Source organism: Schizophyllum commune, assembly GCF_000143185.2.
Source record: "Schizophyllum commune H4-8 unplaced genomic scaffold SCHCOscaffold_2, whole genome shotgun sequence".
Classification (NCBI taxonomy): domain Eukaryota; kingdom Fungi; phylum Basidiomycota; class Agaricomycetes; order Agaricales; family Schizophyllaceae; genus Schizophyllum; species Schizophyllum commune.
Window position 1 is genome coordinate 743388 of NW_026089539.1, and position 24435 is coordinate 767822.

Consider the following 24435-nt stretch of genomic DNA (forward strand, 5'->3'; position numbering starts at 1 on the left):
ATGATCTTCTTCCGCATTCACGGTTCTGGACGTGAGCTGAACATCTGATGAGCCAACTGGCCACGCTTGGCACGGTGGTCTGAATGGTCCGTCCTCGGAGAGCGTCACCGTGGCCTGTTCGCCACCCAAAGGCCGCCTGTTAGGTCAATCGTGGGCTGATGCACGGGTTGGCTTCGCAACCCTTCTTTCTGCTTCATGCCGTCCAGCGTCGACGAGCCATGGTGTACAAAAATATCACCTATGACGACCGCGACACGACCAACATCCACTACAACGAGTACTGGTTTATAACAGGGTCCTACAACGCAACTTCGGTGGGGGAGACCGGTACTCTATCGTCTTCGCTGTCCCCTGACGCTGCCCTGACTTTCACATTCCCTGGTGAGTATCGCAACTCTCCACTCATGTACGCTCGTGTACCGATGACTGAGCACTTCGTCAGAACCCGCCACAGGCTTTTACTACTATGGCATGCTGGTACGTGGCATTTTTATCGATGACTGTTCATTGTTCTGACAACTGATATACACAGCGGTCTGGAGGAGGCCTGTATCTCATATGCATCGACTGTGATCCCAACGACCGACTTTGGGACCGAATTGACGCTCACAACGCATCTGACGACGGTCGTAATCCACCAGTATCTACTACCTGATTTCTCTCGCCTTATGAGCGCTCAACACCGTTGCAGTCCTTGCTATACAGCAAAACCTGGGAAAATCCCGGCGTTCACGAAGTGATCCTGCAGAATACCAACGACACCCGCTTTGGACGGATTAACACGCAGATCACGCTCGACAGGTTCATCCTGACCGTTGACGACGGTCAGATCTCTCGTCGATTGACTCGCTCGCCTCACTCATGATATCTTGTAGATGGCGCAGATGGGGACAGCTCGACCACGACATCCAGCTCGACGTCGGCAAACTCAGAGTCTAGCACTTTCGTGCCCTCGTCTACATTCTCATCGCTTTCCTCCCTTTCGTCCACGCCGTCTGCGCCGCCTTCATCAGCACCAAGTCATGTCCCTATTGGCGCAATTGCTGGCGCTGCGGCCGGAGGCGTGATCTTCCTTGTCATCACCATCGTACTCCTCTGGTGGTGCTGTCGCCGCCGTCACCAAAGCCGCTCGACCCCTCCGGAGGACCGTCCATCCAGCCCCACTCAACCCCTGCCATATATGAAGGGCAGACAACCCTCATTGACCACCAGATCACTCACACCTGGGTTGTCACCGTTCGTGGGTAAGCAGATCGAAAGACTTTTCGCAAAAGGGTACCAACCTTCACGCAGGCCGCGATCACCCTCCTTCGAATGGTAGAAAGTGTGCAGAATCGGATTCTCAATCGCCTTCGACTTCGTCAGCCACTTCAACTCGCCGCCCACCCGTCCGCAAGCCTCCGCTAGCTGCAACCAACCCGGAACCCTTCAACTTCAGCGTCCAAGATGTCCGCACCCAAACACCGTCCGAGAACGCCTCATCCAGTCGCCGCCCATTCGTGGTGCCTCGACGCGAGATCGACGTTGGACCAGCCGATGACGAGGTACTGGAAGATGTGCTACCGCCGGACTACGACGATGCTACCCGTCACAGGCGCGGTCATTAGCATGCTTCGCAAGCAGTACTTTTTCTCCTTTTCTTGTGATCATCACTTGGACTTGGGTGCAGGACCATGTACATTACTTTAGAAGTGAGGCCAATCTCTGGAATGTGTTGTCGGCAGCCACCGCAGCCCTTCATACAGGGAGTGCTAGAGTGGACTGTTGCATCGGTGTTATATAATACCTCATTCATATGCGTTGGCATGCCACCGAACGCTGTTGTATTCTCGAGTCAACTGATCTGCCTTCCATTGCACTATCCCTGCACTCTCTCATCGCACCCTCAGACTCCCTCCCCTGAGCTCGCTTGCTCAACGCACCCACCCTCCTGCGTATTTCCACTCCAGCTAAATTTCGTTACTAGCGTATCTACAAGTACAACACATGGCAAATAGGCTTCAAAGCGATTAGGGTACTGTAGAACGAGTGACGAGTATTCAGAGCAGAGCTGGGGCGATATGTACATGAGTGCACTGGGGTTGAACGCAGTTGCCCCCATCTGGTACTTGCTAACCATGGCCTATGCGACAGCTACATGAAGCGATAGCGATGATCAGCCTGACGGACAGGGCCAGTTCCTCGACATGCGCGGCGCGAGCCACGGGGGTAGCAAGTCATGCAGCAACGACACTGGGGCAGGTGAGAACGACGCGCCAATCAATGAGCGCGAATGAATGCGAGCCGGTATCAGCAGGTCGGAAGCAGCAGGGCTGGTCCAGGAGTGAAGTGAAGTATCGGAGCGTCCGTGCCTATAACGATAGCGATGTAAAATAGTCGTACAATTGTAGTGATCCTAGTCCGCACGGGCCTCCATAGGTAGGTGTCGTGGGCCTCCAATAGGTAGGTGTTGGTGCGCCTGATATGCGCGTGCGGCGTCGTGACTCGTCAGGTCGGCTCGTGGGGGTGCCAGAGAGCGTGTGGGGTTGCTATAAGCGGGGCGCGAGGAGGATGCGACTGGCAGGTGGGGCGGGGGCGGTGCACGACCCTGCTTGCCGCCTGCATCACGTCGCGAGGCGATGCGTGAGACGCGTTACGGAGTATACGCGCGCAGCGCACGCGCCTAGGTGAACCCCAGTGCGCCCGCCCCCGAGTGCACCTTCACCTTCTCAAATATCCGGAAAAGGCTGATGACGAGGTTGATGCAGTACATGATGAGCCCGACGCCGACGAGGATGATCAGTGTCAGCTGTTCTTCGCATAGCCGGTCGCCTGCGCTGCCCTCGAAATTCGGGAGCGGCGAGGCTGGTCGCGGAAGCTCATTGTACCAGTCGGAGGAGGAAGCGGATGCACAGGGTATAAGGGAGGTGAAAAAGTTGTCGAAGCAGAGAGAGAGCGCGCCGGACCACGCGCAGATAAACACGACCTCTGTGAGCGTGTGGAAGAGCTTGCCCGATGTGCGCCAGAGCCCGAGCGGGCGCCCGAAGTATTCCAGCTGCCAGATGTCATGTCAGGTGTGGATCGGGAAATGTGAAAGGGGGGCGAGCACGTACGTAGACGGCTATAAGCACGTGCACGATGGTGAGCGGGGAGAAGATGATGACCAGTGTTCTAGGACGGTCGGTTAGCATGGGGGACAGATGTTATCGGAGATCGCGTACGGTGAGCTTCCCAATGCACCCAGAGCGTGATTCTGCTTTTCCAACTGTCGTATTCGGATGGCGAAAGCGAGGGCGGCGGAGGTGAAGGATACATTAATGAAGCGGAAAAGCTGCGGAGAGTTAACAGGCGAATGAAGGGACCATGAGAGACATCGACTTACGAGGGGAACGTAGACATTATTCAGTAAGAACGTGCGCCATCGTTTCGGTCGCTTGCCTCCTCGACGGGGAAGGTCCTCATCAGTACTGTCGCCTGCAAGACCGAACGAGTCGTCGCGCGCTCGGGCTGTCCAAGGCGTATCCCAACCTGGCGTCGGGTTATGCGATAGGGTAAAAGGGGCTGCAGGTGGGGGCGGGAGTTCCACGTTTAATCTAACGTTTTTGCGCTCGCTAAGGCTCCCGGTGTGCGCCATCTCCTTGCCCTTGTCACCTCTGCGCACGGCATTGAGCGATGCAGTGTTGGGTAGCCATGGTCGGCGCGGAGGTGTGTGGGTTCCCTTCTCGGAATCGCCGACAGCGGTGTCGATGGACAATTTCGGCTTGGGCTGCGGTGAGGGGTGCTGGTCGCGTGGGCGGGGAAGGGTGAAGGTCCACCACCTCGATGCGTCCTTTGCAGAATTGAAAGAGACGACATCGAAAGAGGGGCGGGAGGCTGAGTTCTGCAGCGGTTGGGAGACATCGAAGTTGGTCACCGACGACGAGGGTGACGGTGGTTCGTCTCGGGCCCATGCTGTGAAGAAGATGATTAGACAGCCACTGGATGAACGCCACCACGTACGAGGTGCTGTGACTACCTTGCTCGCATTTACGCGAGGTCCGGTGTTGCTCTTGGTCGACACGGAGTGGTTCAGGGTCGAGGTCGATAGGACTGACGGCGGGGAGACACTCTTCGGTGGATCGAGTGAGCCCGACGGGCCCGCCATTCACAACGAGGTCGCGGCACGCTCGCGGTCGGCGACGATGATGATGAGGGCAGAAGGAAGAGGGCGCTGACATCGCGGGCTGCGGGGATTGCGAACCGGCCGGTCCAAGCGCGCGCCATCAGCACCTTCTCGTCAGCCGCCACGGCCCACCACCGACCCAATGGCAGACGAGGCCGTCGTTCCCTCGCTTTCCTCGACCTCCACCGGCGTCGGCGCACGCTTCATCACTGCCGATGACATCCAGGCAGCCCGCACTCGCAGGGAGGAGCAGTGGCGCGCGGCGTATGCCAGGTCCGACCTCGTCCAACCACTTGATCGTTCCCCCGCTGATGCGCCGCTATCAGGCTCGGCCAGGAGCCGCCCCCGCAGCAACAAGAAGAGGCTTACGATGGACGGAGTCTTGCTGAGGTGTGCAGTGATCACGCTATGTAGTTTGAGAAGCTAACAGAAACAGAAACTCGCCGCGAACCGGGTATGTTTGCATTCAATATCGGCGCCCTCGTAATGAACATCCCTGAAGGCTGCTAAACAAGAAGAATACGAAGAGAGGACGAAGCTAGGTGCGTTGCAAGCTATGATAGACCAACTCGTACTCATCTTACCGCAGCAAACCAGTTTCGCGCACTAACCGAAGATGAGACTGCATACCTGGACACCCTACGCGAGAAGCGCGAAGAGGAGGAACGTATGCGCAAGCTAGAGGATGGTGAAGAGCTCAAGTCTTATCGAGAGTGCGTGCCCTGCCTCGCTTTCCTCCAATCTCTCACACGTCTCGCAGAGCCGTCGCAGCCAAGATAGCAGCCAAACCCCCTCCAGCTTTACCAGGCAGCACCCCGGCCGCCGCAAAGCCGCCAGCTCCCTCAAAACCGCCCGCACCCAAGAAAGAGCCCGCGAAGAAGGGCAGCCTCAAGGGTATCGTGGTGAAGAAGAAGGCCAAGCCCGCAGCTAGCAAACCTGCTGCGCCACAAGCCAAGGCAGAGCCTACTTCAACAACTAAGGAACCTACTTCCGCCTCTAAAGACGCCTCCTCCACCTCTGCGAAGGACACCTCGACCCGACCAGCAGACGATGATGGCGACGAGCCATCCGCAAAAAGGAGGAAGACATCAGCTTCATGATTGCTCCTACCTCAACCTCCACTGTATTGGTACATGTCGGTCTAATGGGATCCATGGTGTATTTATCGACCCAGCTCCATCACTTGCTTGACTCCTTCGCCATCCTCGCATAAGCTTGCCGACCTGCAGCAAGATTACCTATGTTGTCCTCTCAAGCGACGTCGTTCATGGTCTCGGCATCTCTTGGTCTGTCGCTTGTGGCGCGATCTCCAGTTCGGCCGGTTCCTGCTGTTCAGCATCAGCATCTTCACCTAACCCCCCTTTCCATCTTCCAAGCCCTTACACACCTTACTCTCCATTCCCATTCACATCTCCTTCGACCCCTCCCTCTCTCCTTCCGGCGTAAACGCCCTCCTCTTCGGGCGCGCCACCGGCATACCGCAGCCACAGACATCCACCACCCTTCCCTCGCTATCCAACAGCGGCATGCCGTCCCTGTCCACCAACCTCCCAAACTCATCCATCTCGAGCCCATTCCTCCGCATGTTTGCGCGAATCTCCGCCCACTCTTCCTTCCGTTTCTGGCGCACGTAGAGCCAGAGGAAGCCGTAGAAGGCTGCGATGAGAGGCAGGAGTTGGGAGAATGTGGACATTGGGGGAGGCGTCGTCGAGCTGATGTTGTAAGATGCCAAGTGGTGAAAGAGGAACTGGGATAGGTGATGGGGCGTGGCTGTAGGTTGATGGCGCACGAAGGTGTGTTTGGCTACCGGTTGGTCCCAAAGGCCGTTTCGAGTGACCAGGAGAAAGTGGGGAGAGCGAGCGGTAGAAAAGTACGCAGGTTCCTCGCCCACTAAAAGGCCCTATCGCTGAGAAAAAGCAAGCAACCTCGTTCGCGGCGCGCGAGGAAGTACGGACTGAGGCTGTACACTCCATTGTCCAAAGCTGTTGAGAGAAGAATGCAAGGGCTTCTGAGCGGGGGAAGGTCCACGCATGATGACCTTGGATCGCTTCTAGACGCGCGATGATTGCGCGATGATCGCGGTTTCAAACACAATAGCCATTGAGTCAGGAGCACACACCCTACCAGATGACCCAGGCGCTGGAAGTAAGGTAAGAGGGTGCGAAGGTGGGTGAAGGCAGCAGGTGAAAGGGCAGTGCTCGTCGGTAGAGCCGCTCGAGACCGAAGAGGTGGGCGCCTATATCGGGTGCCTAATCAGGCAGTTCGAAGGTGACCAGCACGGTAGGCGCCCACAAGAGATGCGGGATAACGGCAGGTCGGGGTAGATTTCGGAGATGGGGCTCACGGTCTACAGCAGAAGCTCTGTGGGTAAGACAAGGCTTAGATACAACATCGCAGGGTTGCTCGTCACATTCTGAATCATTCAGCGCCCAGAGATGCAGGTCTGAACCACGTTGCAATCACGTGTGTGCTTATGTCATTTGCTTGTGCTTGATTGCATCGGATCGACGCTCCGTAATGCCGGTGGCGGACGCGTTCGCGACTTGAACTTGACCACCATCATCAAAGCCAGCTACATCGCTGCTTTAGCACCTGAAACCCCAGCTACACCTTCTTCAGTATACACCAACTCACTCAGCTCACCAACATGGAAAGCCTGACGGCGCAACCCTACTCGCTCCAGTGCTCCGTGCCCGAGTTCTACGAGATCTACGTGGAATCAACCAACTACAAGCGCGTCCCAGCCAGGACTCTGGCCCGCATTCTCTCTGTTCTCCGTCGACGCGGCTCTATTGATCGCTCTACCGGAGAGTGGACTGATCTGCATGGCAAAGGTGTGGCGTCGAACGACGGTCGCATGAAGGCCCTTCACGATCACGTCTTGGGCGCAGCGGCAGAAGTATGCCCTCGTCGCTTCTCCGCCGACAAGAAGACTACTACGTATACCTGCTCTTCCGGCCTTGAGACGGCCGCAGATATTCCGGGCGCAACGTATTATGCCGACGCTGTGAGCTATCTTGCCCAGCCGTCGTATACGCGCGAAGCTACGCCTGGAACCGCGCACAACCACGTTGCCACTGCACAGGGACAGTCGCGCATCGTCTATACGGCGGATGTCGGTATGACGTGGGGGCTCACGCCATTTGCGGACTCTTCTCACATCCAACGTGTACGTTGAGCTATCGGTTGAGGACCGAGAAGGATTTGACGATGCCTTGCAGAACGAAGACCAGACCTTGTATGCGGCCCAGCATATCCTCTACAATGACATTCGCCATACCTGTCAATTCGCGGTGACCATCGAAGGATCTAGTGTGAGACTCTGGTACCACACGCGTTCCAGGACCATCTTTACCGAGCGGTTCGATATGCATAAGGTGAGGAAAGCCGTTCTGACTTCGCCACCAGCCTTGCTCATGACTTTGTAGCAGTCGGACGAGCTTATCCAGATCATTCTCTTCTCATCCTTCGCCTCCCCCGCGCAACTTGGCTTTGACCCGGCTGTTCATCGCGTCGTCGTTGGGAACGAACTCCATTACCAGTTCGACGTCGTCCATCGCGATGGAACATGCCACCAATACCAGAGCGTGGAGATCGAGTACGAGGACGCAGCAAGCAATCTGCACTGTCAAGCGATGCGCGTCTTCAAGGTCGTCGACTGCGGCAATCTGAGCGGTCCCTGTCGCGTCCTACAAGACTATTGGCGTTCCAATGACGCTGAGGTGTCCGTGGAGGGCAAGATTCAGGACGCCATCTTCTGCGCGATGGAAAAGACTATGACAGAGGACGAGCTCATCGATATCCGGCGGCACTTCATGACTTTACTCGCCGATGGCGTCGTGGCTTGTGCGGATCGACCCCGGGAAGCATCTGGCCCTCCTGTTTCGGGATCTATGGTGTCAGGATCGCGGCTCGCACGCATCGCCTCGGGTCGCAAGCACTGTCGTACCCTCCACGGGGAGTACTGCGAAACCCTCTGGCGGGTAGATGACCCTGCTACATTCTTTTTTGCCCTGTACCAGGTTATTCAGGGTGCGTCGCTCGCATTCCTCGATCGCTTATCCTAACGTCTTTGCAGTTCTGGACAAGATGCGCCGTGCAGGCTACGTACATCGCGACGTTAGCTTGGGTAATATCATGCTACAATGCATGGACACATCGTCTACGATTCTATCGGAGCGGTACATCACTAAGCTCGCTGACCTCGAATACGCTAGGGCTTATGATAAGATCGCGGATGACCGGGGCGTGGTATGTTCTTTCCCGCTCAATGCCTCTTGTCACATACTCATCTCGAGGATAGGGCACATCCGTGTTTATGGCCGTCGAGGTACAAGCCCAAGAGCATATATTCGCCAACTGTCGCGAAGAGGAGTTGCTGACGCACAACTACTTCGCCCACAACCCTCTACATGACGTCGAATCCACTCTATGGGGCGCCATCTACTTCACTCTCCGTCGTTGCAGTCGTCGGGTCCTCGAAAATACCGACTGGAAAGTCATGCGCGACCTCTTGCTGAAAGCCGAGAGCTGAGCGTGCGGTTTGCGCCCCCTGCACCTGCGGCAGCCCCCAACGCCGTGCGCTGATCCTTCGTCACTACGGCATCGACCTATTTCGCAAACAACTCAGCCACCTGTACGGGGATGAATCCGTCATGCTCAGGCTTGTTGACGCGGTTGCGTGCCTGCGGAAGGCTCACGACGCCGTCGAGAACTCGACGTTGTTATCGGAAGAAGATCAAGACAAGTTTTTCTTATATAACTCCCCGGATGCCCCTCGACTACCCTTGTCCATCTTCAACGAGCACGCGGGGGTCTACGACGAGCTGCGCGAGATATCCGGATGTATTAGCGAGCACTTCCAGGGACAAGAGGGACCGCCGTCGCTCGTCAGAATCGCAGATATCGACTTCAACACCGGCAGGATCGACCAGGCGCAGGTCGCGATCGCAGGCACCACCCAGAATGCGCCTATGCCTGACGAAGGGCTGTCTGAAAATAACGTCGGTGCTGCGCATGGGCAGTCGCTAGCGGCGAAGAACGCAAGAACGAAGCGCAAGAGGGCGGACGATGGCGAAGCAGACCAACGGACGTGTGTTCCTATCGCTTGCAAAGACGCCACCACACATGTCAAGGTTGGCACGACGTCACCTACCACTGGCACCAGGAAACAACGAAATGCAGATGGGGCCCGCACCAAACGCGACGCGAAGTCAATGGCTGAACCGACAAGACGGTCTGCGAGATTATCGTTGAGGATCCGAGGTTAATCAGCGGTCTGCCGGACCATTTCTTTTCGCTCTCGTCGAAGGGAACACTCATCTCGTACTGGTTATTGACGACACCAAACGGAACGGCATTCTCATACGCTTGCTTGCAGTTGATCGCACTTCCCTTCCTCACGATAGCACGCAGCGTCGAGCCCCTTCAAGAGGAGCAAGGATGATCATCAACTTCGTGAAAACCTTTGCCAACTCTAACGACGAAAACTCCCCAATGCTATCGATTACCTTCGTGACACATAAAATGCTCTTGAGCAAGCGATGGAAATCACACAGAAACAGCAGAAATTCGACTTCTCCGAAGCCTTTCCTTGGCTTGCTCGCTCGTCTTAAGGCAAGCGCGGTCATCTACGACTCGATCTTCCTAGAAAGAGCCCAGCACTTCGTCGACGCCTGGGATCTTAGCCCTTTCGTCCCGCGCTTCGCCATCGACGACGTACTCATGACAAGACCGTTAAGGGCGTCCAAGAAGATCCAACGTCGGAAGACGCCGAGGATGTCACCATGATAACTTCGTTCAAGCTTATGTATGCTCCTCGAGAGCAAGTCCCTCGCCAGACGCAGGGCGAGCGAAAAGCAGGCGACATTATCTGAATCGGTCAGCAGAAAGCGTGCCTCCATCAAACGGTATTGCGCTGGTAGAGCTCATGCTTACTACTGACGCGTCGGACTGAGTCGTGTCTTCTGCCGAAAAGTTGTAGAGTAGGATATGCACAATGCATCATATGTGTCTGGTCATACTTCAGCTGAGAAATACAACAGCAGTGTAAGGAAGAAGCTAAATCACTACGCTGTGTATGGCAGTGGGCGCGGGTGCACACAGTGGCATAGCTTCTGTCTTCACGCGCGCTATCTGGATGGGTACTACTTGCACCTCCCCGACCTTCGAAAGCAGAAGATCCGAACAGACGCAACAGCGAGAGAGCATTCAAAGTTGAATGGCGCATTCTAGTAGTGAGTACAGGAATAGATGGGCTCCGCACGTTGAGGCTGCCACAATGACAATAAATAATCCACACCTTACCTTCCTCCTGCTCATCCCCTCCTGCATTGAGACCCTGCTATGTCCCTCCCAACTCCACCTGCTCGCTTCTCCTCTCTCGCGCCAGATTCCCCCGCGTCAGGCTCTCCCTCGTTCTCGTCAAACTCTCCCGCCCAGCCAAGCTTTCCCGTCCCCTCGTCAGGCTGTCCCGTCCCCTCGTCAAGCTCTGCCTCGCCCGCGTCATATTTGCGCTCGCCCGGCTCCCACTCCTCCCACCCACACTTCTCCTCCCCATACTTCTCCGGCTCACACTGCCGTCTATCCTGCCCTCGCCACCACCACCTATTAGCCCCTCTTCTTCCCCGACGTACCACACCGTGTGCTCCTTCTCCTGCACCCGCGCGTCGTCGACGCCCATGGCGACGAAGCTCGCGAGGACGAGGACCGCCCCGAGCATGACCTGTATGCGCACTGCGCGCCCGAGGATGAGGTCCCCGACGACCGCGAGGGGGATGGTGAGGCTGAGGCCGACGGTGACGACGAGCGGCGTGGTCTTGAGCATCGCGAGGACGTAGATGTAGTCGGAGGAAAGGGTGATCGCCATCTGAAAGCATAGGTGAATAGAAGGAAAGGGGTGTCAACAGACAACTCACGTTGGCCAGGATCGCCCCCACCGCCGACCCCGTATGCGGAAACTCGAACGGCTCCGCGCCCGTGAAGTGCAGGATGACCGCAACCGGCCACAGCGTGACGATATTAAACAGCCCCACGAACCCAAAGAAGAGCTGCATGTCGATCCGCGACTCGGCGCCGATGCGAACCTTGAGCAGCGTGACGTAGAGCGCGTAGAAAAGCGCGGACAGCAGGGCGAGCGTGTCACCGAGCATGGGCCGCGGGGCGTGCTCGGCAGCGCCGGAGCGTTGGTCGGAAAGCGAGACGAGGACGACGCCAGAGAAGCTACGAAAATATGTTGGTAAATGATGAGCGGGTTGAGCGTGGAGAGTGAGTGCCAAAGCGTCCCTTACCTGGTGAATACGGCGCCAAGTTTGGCGTACGTCAAGATCTCGACCTGGAATATGCGTCCTATACCGAGGGTAAAGAAACCTATTCCCGTTTCAGTCCCATCCGGCCTCGTGCGCTTACTCGGCCACGCACCGCTCATACTCGACAGGATCGTCGTGCTAGCCACACTGGTATAGTCCAACGACGCATTCACCGCCCAATTCGCCACGAACCTGAGCCAACACAGTCAGCCGATGCAAGTTCCTTCCGACTCAGCTGAAAGCCCTCACCAGAAGAAGCAGAACACGGACGCCAGCTTGGCCGTCTCCTGCGTGGTCAATGGCGGCAGAATGTCCTCGTCTAGGACCACATGGGGTTCTGGGTGCGTAAAATGAGGGTGCGGACGCCCCTGCGTGGGTTTAGCGAGCTTGAGATGATGAGCGTGGATAGGTGGGAGGGGGCGGAACATACATCGTCGTCGAGGACCCGGGTGTCGTCCGCTGCAAGGGGCTGGTAGGCGTCGGCGTCTCTTGTTCTGAGATAGTGTAAGGACGCGGGAGGAGGAAAGTGAGCGCAGGACACGCACCTCTCGAGATCCTCCTTGACCACATCCTTCCACCGCCAGTGGATCGGCTTGCCTGCCAGCACTCTTCGCACGAGTGAAGGGAGGAGGTACAGCGCGAACGAGGCCGTATTCAGGTAGGTCACCCTGCGCCCCAACCGTCAGCACATTCTCGGCACTCAGAAAACGCACGCCAACGCACATAAATGGCTTCTCGAACCCATCCTCGAACAGGCCCTATGCACCAATCATTGAGCCTCACAGCGCCACAGCCCGGCAGCACACAATCTCAAGCACCTGCGTGACAAAGTTGCTGCTTGTCCAGAGGAAGACGACGACGAGCAGGAGCAGTATGCCGATTATGTAGTCCCGCTTCTTGAGGTATGCCGCCGGGGGAGGGGGCGATGCTGATCGCGACCGCAGACCGTCCATCGCGATGCGCCGCTGGTAGTTATAGGGAGGGCCAAAGGGATGCGCCCGGCGACGAGGGGTACGCTGCTGGAGGTGGGGGACGGGAGCAAAGTGCGTTAGATGAAGCTCGGAGGCTGCATGGGCGCCTGATGCCGGTTTGGAAACGAGCACGCAAGCGGAACGCAACTCAGCGAGCCCCGATAGCGGCCTCTCCCCGTTATCTTATCGCGGGCCGAGCGGGGAGCCCCGCAATCATCCCACGGTCGAACTTGATGTTCGACTTTCGAGTTCCATCACCATATCTCACAACACCCCCTCAGGAAGGAATATCAGTCCCTTGACGAGCTTTGTAACATAGAAAACAGCAGAGGGTGTAAAATGATTGAAAGGGACGAATGCATATGGCAGAAAGAGAGTCTCATACACACTCTCTCCGTCCGAGGACTTGAAGATCGTCTTATGTATTGACTAGTTGCCTTTGCCGAGTCCGAAGTGTGTGACTCGTGTCGAGATGCGCGTCCAGAGTCACTGAGTATATCCGCATTCCAGATTAGCTTCGCTGCAAGAACGCTCGTACGTTTGCGCTTGATTACCGACACCGTTCTGGACACCCTCCTTCGGCCTCTCGCGCTGCTGTGCCGTCTTGAAGTCTCTCACCTTCTTCAGACCCTTCCCGTCGTCAGGCATTGCGGCCAATTCAGGCGCATCTTGACCGCCTGCCTTGCCTGTCTTGCCAGTATTGAAGTGAATTTCCCAAATCCCGACCGACGTTTCTTCACCAGGTGGAGTTGGGCAAAGCGTAATAGGAATGGGGTGTAAGTGCCCTATAGAGCTGGTAGTGTGGTACCACACTGCGGGAGAAGCGTTGGATGGGCTGTGTAACTTTTACAATACCTATCGACCATCAACGCGCGTACTCTTTCCCCCTCTGTACGAGTATACTGCTCATTAGGACAACTGACTCATTGTCTGCGGCTATGTCCGACTCTCTTGCACAATGAGATGCACGTCTTTCAATGCTTCTGATGACAGTCTCGACCACCAACAACAACACAGAAACCGATTCGAATGTTCAACTTCGCCCTTGCCCGTGATCGTGTGAAGTAATAAATTATTGCTCACGCTTCCCCTGCCTCGTACCTCGGCGGGGCCCCTGCGTGAGCAATCGTGAGTTCGTGATGGCTGCCCTAGAGTTGCCGTGTAAACAAGTACAAATCTTTTTCCGGGTATTACTCGAAAAGAGCTCCGCGAGCTCTGGCGCGCGCAGCGCGCGCCTCTCTTCGCGGATCTGTGTGAAACTTTGCAAGAGCACTCCGTACCCCGCTATGCACACGCATACCGATTTTCGTGAGAAAATTCGAACGTCGCGTTACCGTCCAGCGTCGGGCCTCTCTCTGAGCGTCAACGATGAGCAGAGCTCTCCTTCTTGAGCGCTGTTGGCAGCGGTGAGCGACGTCATTCTCGTATGCACTATAGGTAGACAATGGCAAGTACATTTTGTGACCGAAGGACAGCGCTCGACGTCCTGAGCTGCCTTTCAAGCCGCGGTGGCGTATGGCGCGGGCCATCGGGCCGAGGCGCGGCCAGCGCCGAAGGCGCGCTGTAAGCCCCTGCGTGAGCTATCGTGGGTCCCCCACCTAACTATTTTATGGCCCTGATCGACAGCGATCGGCGCGCCACCATCTCCGCACTTCCGATGGCGCACTCAACATCAACTTCAGCCTCCTTCCCTCTCCAAAGTCTCCATCCCCAGTCCCACAGCCGCTTGTCGTCATGGAGTGCCCAATGTCTCTCCTAGCGCCGGCTGTATCGAAGAGAAGACGGCTCCAAGACTTCCATGCTGGGGTGTAGCGTCTGTCTAAATCGCTTCCGTTTAGGAGCCGGTGCTGTCCAACCTTGAATGTTCCACGTTTTCTCTGTGCGATCGCGGTGCCTCGGGCATCCGGAATGGAATGCACGCCTCGTCCTGGGCGCTCAGCCAGCCAATACCACCCGCGCGCACGAAATTTCCGCAAAAAAGGGCGAGGACGCGGAAGTACAAAAGGCGCGCGATAGCAGCGCGAGATGCCCCTCCCCCGCCCCACCATCCGCCTTATCGTCCCGCCCGTGATGATCAGGCGCTCGCAGCGTTTCCTGCGCATCCTGGGCGCGCCCAAGACGCGGCGCGTGCTGCGCGTGGTCCTCGTTATCGCGAGTATCTACGCGCTCCTCACCTTCTCACTGGGCTCACATATCGACCATGGCGACGCGCCCATCACGCATAGTCATCGCCTTCGTGAGACCGCGGCGTCGACCGTGCGCAGGATCACGTCGTACGCGCGGGGGCAGCAGCAGTCGCCGGCCCCGCGGCGGAGGATACGAGGGCGGTACGACAAGCTGAAGGCGGAGAACGGCGGGCTACCTGCGACGGGGAAGCATAAGTACCAGCAGAATGGGCTGCTGGAGGTCAACCCGATGGGCGCGCACCCAATCTATGAGTTGATGGAGAAGGCGGAGAAGCAGTGGAAGAAGAAGCAGGCCCGCGCCAGCCGCACGCTGGAACAGGCGGTGAGGGAGTACAGGCGACGGTATAAGAGAAATCCACCGAAGGGATTTGATATTTGGTACGTCCAGTTCGTCTGGCTGAAGTGCGCTTGCTGATCGTGAACAGGTGGGACTTCGTGCAGAAACACAACATCAAGCTCCCCGACGAGTATGACCAGATTTACTGGGACTACGAGCACATGTGGGGCGTATACCCTCCAGATCTTATCGCAATGCAAGAGCAAGCGCAAGACGAATACCCCGACGACTGGTTTGCGCTAGGCAGAAATCGCATGGGACATATCGATGTCGTGCGCAAAGAATTTATGCCGGGGAACGAGCACCTTATCGCGTCCGTCGTCCCTGTACTTGACATGCTTCAAGCGGTCGAGGATTACCTCCCGCAAGACTTTTCCATCATGGTCTCGCCCCATGACGCACCGCAACGACATACGGATTACGACCATCGACGAGTGTTGCGCGAGGCTGCGCGGCATAAGACATGTACGGATTCAAAAGTCCGCTGTACCACCTCTTCGATACTGACAAGACCTTATAGACCTCCGTCGCCACGAACTCCCACCCGTCAAGAACGGCGTCGGCTGGCCCACCGCCTGCCACCCCTCCTCTCCCGGCCGCCACTACCCGATCGACCTCAACCACGACCCCCCACCCCGCACGGGCAAGTCCTTCATCCACGACCACTACAAGAGCATGTCCCCCTGCCAGCACACCTACCTCTTCCACCACCACGGCCAGTTCGTCTCCCACGAAGCGGGCCCCAACCCGCAGCCCGTCATGGTCGCCCAGTTCGCCTACGCCGCGACCGCGATCCACCACGACATCCGCATGCCCGCGCCCTACGACTGGATCGAGGATATCCCGGGCGAGCCGGAGTGGGAGGAGAAGACCGATAATCGGCTGCTGTGGCGCGGGTCGACGACGGGGATGCTGCACGACCCGGTTTTTCACTGGGAGAAGAACCATCGGCTGCGGATGGTCGGGCTCACGAACGACAACTCGTCCGTCCTGTCCGTGCTCGAGTCGCGCGCGCCCGGCGAGCGCGTGGGGCAGCCCAAGCCTCACTGGTCGGGCGCGCTGAACCCGAAGCTGATGGACGTCGCGTTCGCGGGGCGCGCGCACCAGTGCACGACGCAGCAGATCTGCGACGCGATCGAGGAGAGGTTCGAGTTCAGGAGCTTCCAGACGCTCGCGGAGTCGGCGAACTACAAGTATGTGATGGATGTGGATGGGAATGCGTGGAGTGGGCGGTTCAAGCGGTTGATGCTGGCGAATTCGGTGATCTTTAAGGCGACGGTGTATCCGGAGTGGTGAGTTGGGTTGATTGGCACAATGACTGTGATGGTGAGGCTGACGGGTTTGCAGGTACACCGACCGCATACAGCCGTGGCTACATTACGTGCCGGTCCAGATGGACTACAGCGACCTGTACGATGCGCTTGTCTTCTTCCGTGGAGACGAGAACGGCGTCGGTGCGCATGACAACCTAGCGCGCAAGATTGCCGTCCAAGGGCGGAAGTGGAGCAAGGAGTACTGGAGGATAGAGGACCTGCAGGCGTACTTCATTCGGTGATTGCATAGCTCCGGCCTCTCCTGAGCTGTTTGTGCTTACGCGTTCTTCCAGCTCGCTGCTCGAATACGCACGCTTGATGAGCGTCGACCGGGAGGCGATGTCGTACCATGGGCCGGGGACTGAGTAGAGGCTTCTTACATCGAAGCAGTGACAATATAATGAGGACACGCTTACAGTACGACTAATGGGCTATAGTGTAGATCTAATGGATTGACGAGAGTAGACTATTATGTAGAGCAGGCTTCATGCTCTTATGATACTAGAGCGATCAGTGTATGTAGCATAATTTATCTACCATGTTTCCCGTCACTATCATGTTGATGGTCTGTCATTGCTGACAGCTCGATGGGCCCGCCGGACCAGTTCAGTGTTTTATCGCAAAGTTGAACGCTGGATCAAGTGACCGTGATGCATGGCAGTCATGTGATATCGGTATGTTCCGTGATCCTCGCGGTGGGAACCCTGAGCTTGCACTTTCTCTTGACCTTCCATCATCCTAGACTAGCGAACACACTCCACCGCGCGTTCGTGCCCATCGAACTTCTTCCATACGATACCAGCCGTGTTCAGCCTTGACTCATCACACTCCGCACGTCGCAGTCCGTTGCTTCCGAATCCGAGTCAACCATAGCGCACGGCTTTGCGTAAAAATCCGAAACTCGGGCGACACTGCTGATTTCTCGCCACCCGGACAGACCTGACAAGCACTGGGCGAATCATGCACATAATTCCGCGTCCAGGCGACAAGCACAAATGCAATGTGCCCGAGTTCTACCAGGCCTTTATCGAACAGAAAGGATACAAGCGTCTCGCACCGAAGACCATGGCACGCATGATGCATTTGCTTTGTAAATGCAATAGCTTTGACCGTCGCACCGGTCAGTGGAAGTCGCTTAGGCCTCATCCACAAGGCGGCACCGACTTCAGAACCATGAAGGACCTCTTGAGTGACGTTCTGTCTGTGGCGGCGGAAGTTTGTCCTATCCGGTTCTTCTTGGCCAAGAGGACCACCAACTTCCTCTTCCTTCCGGAATGTCAGACCACGGAGGAGGGCCCTGGCACGAAGTTCTGCGTCGACGCGGTGAACTGAACTACCTCGCCAAGCCCTCCTACTCGCGCGAAGCTGTGCCGGGAACGGCGAGCAACTACATTGCTACGGTACCAAGGAAATCTGCGGCGATATACACGGGAGATGTGGGCGTCACTTGGGAGCTCCGGTGCTGGGATCACTACTCGGAGAACGATCACGTACGTAGCGCATTTGCAAGATGCACCGCGTCGCTGATGTTCCACCTTCAGAGCGAATACTTGATTCTCAAGTCTGCGGAGCATATGTTCTTCAACGACCTTCGGCGTATGGGCCATATCTCGGTGACCTTCGAGGGTCGAACTGCGAGGATCTGGTGCCACACGCGGGCACATTCGGTCGTTACGGAGCGCTTTGACATTGACAAGGTGAGGAGGTTACGCATCGCTACGCCCCGTTCATCACTGATTGTTCAACAGAATCCGGAGGAGTTCATTCAGCTCATTTTGTTCACGTCCTTCGCCTCCCCCTTCCAGCTTGGATTCGATCCTACTATCCATCGTATCGTCGTGGATGGCATGGTTCACTACCAGTTCGACGTCGTCCTCCGCGATGGGACGCACCACGAGTATCGGTCAGTATCGGTCGAGCATGAAGACTCGAAGGCCAGGCTGTACGGTCGAGCGATGCGTGTCTACAAGGTCGTCGAATGCGGCGTCGAGAACGGACCTTTTCACGTCGTCCAAGACTACTGGCGCTTCGACGACGAGTACTCGTCCGAGGAGGCGAAGAGTCAGGACGCGATCTTCGGCGCGCTGGAGAAGGCCTTGCCGGAAGATGAGTTCGCCGCAGTGCGGCGGCACTTCATGACAATACTCGCGGACGGCGCTGTGATGCACAAGAATCACGATACACATCAGACGAAAGCACTGCCGCACCTCAATTACCGCAGGCGCTTCCGAACCGTTTGCAAGGAGCACTGTGAGACTCTGCATCAAGTGCAAGACCCAGCCACGTTTTTCTTCGGGTTATCCCAGCTCATATACAGTGAGTATTCCATGGCTCAATCTTTACATGCCAGCTGACAATGTCGGTCCAGTTTTAGACAAGCTGCGCCGTGCGGGCTACCTGCACCGTGACATAAGCTTGGGCAATGTCATGCTGCACTGTATCGATGCACGAGCCACCGAGCTCTCAGAACGCTACATCACCAAACTCGCTGACCTCGAATTGGCTATCGCCTGCGACAAAGTAGCGAAGGAAGATTTCTCAGTAGTATGTTCGCTTATATCGCACGCGCTTGCTTGCTCAGTCGCACTCTAGGGCACCCGAGCGTTCATGGCTATCGAAGTCCACATGCGCCGCCACATCTTCCTCGGCGACCCAAACGAATGGAAGCACCTGGTGGTCTTCCAATACTTCGTCCCCAACCCCCTGCACGACCTCGAGTCCGCCCTCTGGCTCGCCGTTCACTTCGTATACCACCACTGCAGCCTCCGCGTTCTCAAGAACACACCCTGGGAGACCATGCGCGGCTACCTAGACGAGATCGCATCCTACAGGGAAAGCATATTCACCGCAGGTACTAGAGAGCGGGAGCTCTTCGTTTTAATCGCTGGCTCTACATTCCTGCCGTTCCGGGAGCATATGGAACAGCTGTACGGGCCGGAAACGGTGATGCTGAAGCTGAGTAGTGTGCTCGAGCGTTTGAGGAGAACTTACCTCGCCGTTGAGGCGGAGAGGATGTCGGAGGAGGAGATAGAACAGCGCATGGCGCGCGATCCAAGACGGGTCGCGCGCCGCCTTTCGCTGGCTGTCTTTGAGGAACATGCGGGTCTCTGGGATGAAGCGCGGGATGTCTTTCGCGAGATCAGCGAGTACTTCGTCAAGAACTCGGACTCGCTGGTCAACATATCGGACATCGACTTTGCGACGGGCAAGATCGAAGGTGAGGAAGAGGCGCCGATGCCGGAAGTTGCGGAGGATGGTCCTATCGACGCTGAGAATGCGCCTGCAGTCACCGCAGATGGTCCTTTTATTGTTGACGATGCACCTACCGCGGAAGCGGCGCTGAAAAAGGGAAAGGATGCAGCGCAAGAGGACAAGGCTACTGCAGAGAAGCTTAATTTTACGCAGTCGACACGGAAGCGGAAGAGGAACGGGGAGGCAGAGGGGGGTGGGAAGAGGAAGCGCAGCCCCCAGTCTTTGAACCCGGAGATCCCTCGCGCCGCCAAAGTGACTAGGCGTTCTGCGAGGCTGGCGTCGAGAGGTCCCCAGGTATGAGGATCATGAGGTTCTTACGTTGTAATTGTATGTACTGCGTCTTAACACAGTAGAATAATTTCAGTTTGCGATGACTATGTATGATCCCTCGCAATTCGTATACGAAGCGCGATACCAAGCGGGTCCGATGACGGCCACAGCGGACGTCCAAAAAGGGAACAATAGCTAGCGGACCCTCCACCGGCCCGAGCCACGTGCCGACTACCGAGCACATAAAATTGGCCGGTGCCATCACTGGCCCTTGCTCTTGACCACCACTCCCCACTCGCTCCCTTACAGACCGGCGCCTGTGCGCTCTGCCAGCACGCCTCCCGAGGATCGGATGCGAGTGGTCGTGCAGCTTCTGGGTTGAATTGCCACGTGGGCTCTGGGTTGCCACACAGGGTTTGGGTTGCGTGTAGCTTAGGCTCCTGGGGTGCGCGTAGCTCGGGCGTCTGAGTGGTCAAGCTTAGGCCCTCGGGTTGCCACAGCCCAGCTTCCTGGGTTGCCACAGCCCAGCCTCCTGGGTTGCTGCATAACCCAGGCTCTGCGTCGGCACACAGCTGAGTCCGCGCGGCACACAATCTGGCTCCTGCGCGGCCCCCGCAGTCCTTGATTCAGCGCTCCGAGAGGTTGGTGGGCGGGGACCGGTCTGTGGCGCCGCGCGGGACAGGCCCGCGCGGCGTGAGGGGAGAGGGGAGATGCTCAGCTCGCGCGGTTGCCTTCGGGAGGGTTGCCTTCGAGAGTGGTCGTTTGTGAAGGCGAAGGATGCTTCACGAGACCAAGGTGGATGCCGGTCTTGATGGCCGCCTTTGGAGACGATCACTTTCGGAGGCGGCTCTTCTCGACTGGCCACCGCGTTGACGCCGCCTGCACGGCGATGCTATAGGTGGGCTCCACGCTAGTGGCACTGTCCTCCTGGCACCTGCACCGTGGGCGTTGGCATCCCGGATCCGGCGGCCATTACCCAGTGATCAGTACGGGAGACCGACTGACCACTGGGCGGCTGTTGGAACAACTGAGTGGTGGTCTCATCCTGGACGCGTCTGCTCCGCCATAGGGCCGACTCCCTATGGGAGCGACGATGCCACCCCAAGCGAGTGGTATCGGACGCGCAATTTTTGGAATTTTCTTCATGCTGGACTGCAGAACAATGGAGGATGGTCTTCAGTTTGTCAGAGAGCTTTATCAGAGTCGGTCTCGCAAGTGAAGCGGTCAAACGCAGATAGCATGGCCGCTCATACGAATACAGAACTTGAGGGTGGATACAATATTACTGGACAAGAGTCCAGGTGAGTAAGTAGGTACTAGATGGCGTGTAGATAATTGGGTAGTGCTACGTATCAGTAGCTTCGAAAGCGATGATGATGATACAGTGATCCTGGGAAAACAAACCTATACAGAAATCCTGGAGAAACGTCTACAAAAGCACCTTCCCCGAGATCCTAATGGACCACTTCGCGCCGCGCACCCGGAGTCTTGATCCTGGCGTCGAACGGGTACATCTTGACGTCCCCGTCTTCGTCCCAGTCGTCGTCGTCGTCGTCATTGTCGTTGTCGTCATCGTCGTCCAGATCGTCCTCCCCCACGACAGTGTCCTTCTGCTCATTCGCAAACGTATACTTCTCGATATCCCCACACATCAGCCCGTACCCGGCCCCGCGTCCCTCGAACGCCGCCACGAGCAGGTCCTCAAAGGTCTCTCCATCCGGCCCGTCCTCGCCCTCCAGCTCCCAGCGGAACTCGTCGAGGAAGTCCGGCCCGGCAAAGCCGTCCTTCGGGCCGCCGCCGCCGTAGCACTTGCGGACGTGCCGGAAGACGTCGAGCCAGACCTCGGCTTGGACGCGCTTGCCCCTGCCGACGACGTACGCCGCGAAGGCCCTGATGATGTCCACGTCGTCGTGCGTGGGGCGCGCGGCGAACCAGGCGAAAATATGCTCGGCGGGCCATCGGAGGGTGGGCGGGTACACGTAGAACGGGCTGCGGTGCACGAGGAAGGAGTACACGGTGGCCTTGCGAGGGGTGCCTCTGGCGTAGTACGCCCTCTTCGCGTCGTCGATGTACTGGGAAGGTTGAGTCAGCATGGCGGTAGATAATGCGGTAATTAGGATGGGCTCACCATCGCACACCGCTTGTTCATCGCATAATTATGCCGGTTAACGGCCAATTCTGTCAGGGGGTTGCCCAGCAGCTTCAATAGCCGCACGCGCTCCGCCAAATCGACTTTGGCGGGCGGCTTGGGGTCGTAGGCGTCCAGGAAGGCCTTCCTCTTCTTCGCCCACGCCTCCCGCTCCTTCTGCGCCAGTACAGCGTCCCAGTCCACCTGCGCCGCTTCCTCGTCAGTCATCTCATTCGCCCACTGCATGTCGTCTTCCTCCTCCGTGTCGACTCCCTCGTCGAAATCGTCTCCGTCCTCCTCATCGTGCGCATCCATGTGATCGTCCTCGTCGTCGGTGACCACCGGTTTCTCCTTCACCAACAGCGACAGAATCACCATGCGCAGACTCGGCCCCACCTCCCTCTTCCGCGGCGCCGTAGACTGCAGGGGCGGCTCGATGATGATGTGCTGTGGGTGAGTGTACCGCCCGAGCTAGAGGAAAAAGATGTTAACGTCCTATTCATCATCGAACGCGCGGTGCAAGTTATGTGCCGATAGCACACAATATATGCCCATATATCACAGTATATGCTGATAGAAAACATCCCACTCACCTCAAAGGGTTGCACCAAGTTCGGCCTCTTTGACAACATCAACTGACGGCGCCTATCCTCAAGTACGTATCTCATGCGCTGGGTCTTGAACGAAGTCAGATCAGGCTGTGTATGTGAAGGCGAGGTTTGGCGCACCTTCCAAGCCCGCATCTCCTGCATAAACGCGTCTTCGACCGACTGGGGAGGGTGGGCGGGCGACTGCGATCCGGTACCACTGCTCGACGACTGCGAGCCGGAGGCAGCGCTGGACGGCTGACCGTCGGAGTCGTTCGCCGTGCCAGCCGCGGGCAGGTCGAGCCCAGCAACCGCGGGCACATTGGCCCTGTCCCTCCCGAAGGCGCGCACGGGTGCGGAGAGCTCAGTCGAGGCGCGTTCTTCGGCGACGCTGCCAGGCGCTTGGGCGACCGCGACATTCTCGCGACCAGCCGGAGTGACCTTGTCGTGAGCTGCAGCCGGTGCATGCTCCTGAGCTGCGGCCGGTGCATGCTCCTGAGCTGCAGCCGATGCATGCTCCTGAACAGCGCCGTCCTCGGCCCTTCCTCCCATCCCCGCCGCGGCGGTCATATCTCGCCCCTTCAGCAGCGCCTCGTACTCGCCGATGTCCTCCACCGGGCTTTGCTTCGGCGTGTGGGTCTTCGGCAAAGGGCCCGGCTTTGCGAGGACCTTGGGCGTGCCGCTCGGCTTTGCGGGGCTTTGCTTTGAGAGGTCGGAGGCATGCTTGGTATGGTCGGTGCTCGGCTTCGCGGGGGGAGGGCTTTGCCTCGCACGGTCGGCGCTTTGCTTCGCTAGCTCCGGCTGGTACTTGGACGGCAGCTTCCCGGGGTTGGCCTTTGGTTCCGGCTCGACTCCTCCCTTCAACTTGCACCTCTTCACCGCCTCCTCATCCCCCTTCTCTACCTCGAACCACGTCTGGCCCCGTATGCCAACCAACGCCTGAGTCTTCTGGGTCTTGCTCCGGAAGTTGGGCCGCCGCCGCAGTAGGTCTTTCTTCTCGAGCACCGCGATCGAGTACTCGAGCTCTGCGTTCGTGCCCTGAAACCCGAGCGGCGACGGCACGCGCAAGAGGGGCCGCGCGGCGGCGCGGGGCGTGTTCGTGTGCCACTGGGCGTCGTAGTAGACGTCGTCGAAGTGGGCGCGCCTGAGGAAGGCGGTGATGACGGGGTCGGGGTCGGCGGGTTGAGAGGTGGATGAGAGTGGGTGGCGTGCGGAGGTGGCGGGTGGCTTGGTGGCCGTGAGTGGCTTGGTGATCGTGGGTGGCTTGGTGGCCGCGGGGCGCGGTGAGGCGGGGGAGTGGCTTGGGTGGCGGATGGCGACAGGCCTCGGGCCCCGGGGACGCGGCGGATAGGGGACATGGACGGTGGCTTCGCGCGTCGCGTCGATCGAGGGGCGAGGCGCGTCGTCGATCTTGCGAGGCGGGTGGCTTGGGAGCCGCGGCGCGTCCGCCGAGTGGCAGATCGCGTCGGTCGCGTCGCGCGTCGCGTCAAGCGAGTGGCGCGGCGCACCTTCTAAGTGGCTTTCGTGCTTTGTAGCGTCCTGCGGCGGCGCAGCCGCGGCGGACGAACGAATAGTGTTTGCAGGTACAGAAACCATGGTGGTGGTAGTCAGAGTGGCGAACCGAACCAAATACCAGAGTTTGCTATATTGAATGCGGTCATGCACCGGCAGGCAGGCAAGCAGTGCCGGTGCTCAGACCATCGCCTCGTGCCCGTGGTGGGCCTGGTAGGCCACCTCCATCGTATCCTCAGCCACGGAGACGCGGCTTCGCCAGCCTTCGCGATGGCGCATCGTCGAGCCGCTGTCGACGCTGTATCCCATGAAGACCAGGAAAATGCAACGAGCGACGCGATTTCTGCGTTCCGGATGGCATGATGGGCAAAGGCAAGAACAAAAACACGCCTCGTGGGAACTTGTGGGCTCCCGCTTGCGCAGTGACGTGA

At 57.9% G+C, this 24435-nt stretch overlaps 11 protein-coding genes across 11 annotated transcripts; 6 read left to right on the plus strand and 5 right to left on the minus strand.

Annotated features, from left to right (window-relative positions):
• Positions 1-218: 218 nt before the first annotated feature.
• SCHCODRAFT_02487557 (uncharacterized protein) lies at positions 219-1607 on the plus strand (the record flags this gene model as incomplete). The annotated part of the gene is made up of 6 exons (XM_050342879.1): positions 219-381; positions 443-477; positions 533-640; positions 692-836; positions 876-1244; positions 1294-1607. The coding sequence occupies 6 exons, from the start codon at positions 219-221 to the stop codon at positions 1605-1607; spliced, it is 1134 nt and encodes a 377-aa protein (XP_050202056.1).
• Positions 1608-2329: 722 nt separating this feature from the next.
• Positions 2330-4239, minus strand: SCHCODRAFT_02144733 (uncharacterized protein). Its single transcript, XM_050341921.1, has 4 exons — positions 3979-4239; positions 3201-3930; positions 3093-3150; positions 2330-3034 (listed from the first exon to the last, which is right to left on the minus strand). Exons 1-4 carry the CDS (start codon positions 4121-4123, stop codon positions 2663-2665), a joined length of 1305 nt encoding a protein of 434 aa, XP_050202057.1. The 5' UTR covers positions 4124-4239; the 3' UTR covers positions 2330-2662.
• A 36-nt stretch (positions 4240-4275) lies between these two features.
• SCHCODRAFT_02720584 (uncharacterized protein) lies at positions 4276-5241 on the plus strand (the record flags this gene model as incomplete). The annotated part of the gene is made up of 6 exons (XM_003038882.2): positions 4276-4414; positions 4468-4531; positions 4578-4595; positions 4644-4683; positions 4731-4854; positions 4902-5241. The coding sequence occupies exons 1-6, from the start codon at positions 4284-4286 to the stop codon at positions 5239-5241; spliced, it is 717 nt and encodes a 238-aa protein (XP_003038928.1). The 5' UTR covers positions 4276-4283.
• Positions 5242-5697: 456 nt separating this feature from the next.
• Positions 5698-6114, minus strand: SCHCODRAFT_02486595 (uncharacterized protein; the record flags this gene model as incomplete). Its single annotated transcript, XM_003037541.2, has 1 exon — positions 5698-6114. One exon carries the CDS (start codon positions 6112-6114, stop codon positions 5698-5700), a length of 417 nt encoding a protein of 138 aa, XP_003037587.2.
• A 154-nt stretch (positions 6115-6268) lies between these two features.
• SCHCODRAFT_02683897 (uncharacterized protein) lies at positions 6269-10060 on the plus strand (the record flags this gene model as incomplete). The annotated part of the gene is made up of 8 exons (XM_003038881.2): positions 6269-6291; positions 6761-7310; positions 7363-7518; positions 7570-8173; positions 8220-8392; positions 8445-8639; positions 9007-9233; positions 9700-10060. 8 exons carry the CDS (start codon positions 6269-6271, stop codon positions 9929-9931), a joined length of 2160 nt encoding a protein of 719 aa, XP_003038927.1. The 3' UTR covers positions 9932-10060.
• A 44-nt stretch (positions 10061-10104) lies between these two features.
• On the minus strand, positions 10105-12637 carry SCHCODRAFT_02609721 (uncharacterized protein). Its single transcript, XM_003037540.2, has 9 exons — positions 12267-12637; positions 12172-12206; positions 11994-12116; positions 11879-11942; positions 11698-11834; positions 11561-11640; positions 11431-11509; positions 11059-11362; positions 10105-11009 (listed from the first exon to the last, which is right to left on the minus strand). The coding sequence occupies exons 1-9, from the start codon at positions 12399-12401 to the stop codon at positions 10485-10487; spliced, it is 1482 nt and encodes a 493-aa protein (XP_003037586.1). The 5' UTR covers positions 12402-12637; the 3' UTR covers positions 10105-10484.
• Positions 12638-13535: 898 nt separating this feature from the next.
• On the plus strand, positions 13536-13896 carry SCHCODRAFT_02609724 (uncharacterized protein). Its single transcript, XM_050344390.1, has 3 exons — positions 13536-13668; positions 13720-13813; positions 13875-13896. The coding sequence occupies exons 1-2, from the start codon at positions 13559-13561 to the stop codon at positions 13808-13810; spliced, it is 201 nt and encodes a 66-aa protein (XP_050202058.1). The 5' UTR covers positions 13536-13558; the 3' UTR covers positions 13811-13813; positions 13875-13896.
• A 126-nt stretch (positions 13897-14022) lies between these two features.
• SCHCODRAFT_02609725 (glycosyltransferase family 90 protein) lies at positions 14023-16844 on the plus strand. Its single transcript, XM_050344391.1, has 5 exons — positions 14023-14983; positions 15031-15407; positions 15463-16234; positions 16290-16493; positions 16549-16844. The coding sequence occupies exons 1-5, from the start codon at positions 14445-14447 to the stop codon at positions 16622-16624; spliced, it is 1968 nt and encodes a 655-aa protein (XP_050202059.1). The 5' UTR covers positions 14023-14444; the 3' UTR covers positions 16625-16844.
• A 371-nt stretch (positions 16845-17215) lies between these two features.
• On the plus strand, positions 17216-19807 carry SCHCODRAFT_02488519 (uncharacterized protein; the record flags this gene model as incomplete). Its single annotated transcript, XM_003038879.1, has 6 exons — positions 17216-17578; positions 17602-17745; positions 17797-17952; positions 18004-18571; positions 18624-18799; positions 18848-19807. The coding sequence occupies 6 exons, from the start codon at positions 17216-17218 to the stop codon at positions 19805-19807; spliced, it is 2367 nt and encodes a 788-aa protein (XP_003038925.1).
• Positions 19808-20403: 596 nt separating this feature from the next.
• On the minus strand, positions 20404-20713 carry SCHCODRAFT_02488577 (uncharacterized protein; the record flags this gene model as incomplete). Its single annotated transcript, XM_050342898.1, has 2 exons — positions 20404-20508; positions 20636-20713. Coding segments are annotated over 2 exons (183 nt in total), but the record flags the coding sequence as incomplete, so codon positions are not given.
• Positions 20714-20792: 79 nt separating this feature from the next.
• SCHCODRAFT_02609729 (uncharacterized protein) lies at positions 20793-24381 on the minus strand. The gene is made up of 4 exons (XM_003037539.2): positions 22634-24381; positions 22499-22582; positions 21906-22376; positions 20793-21849 (listed from the first exon to the last, which is right to left on the minus strand). Exons 1-4 carry the CDS (start codon positions 24086-24088, stop codon positions 21232-21234), a joined length of 2628 nt encoding a protein of 875 aa, XP_003037585.2. The 5' UTR covers positions 24089-24381; the 3' UTR covers positions 20793-21231.
• Between the last annotated feature and the right edge of the window lie 54 nt (positions 24382-24435).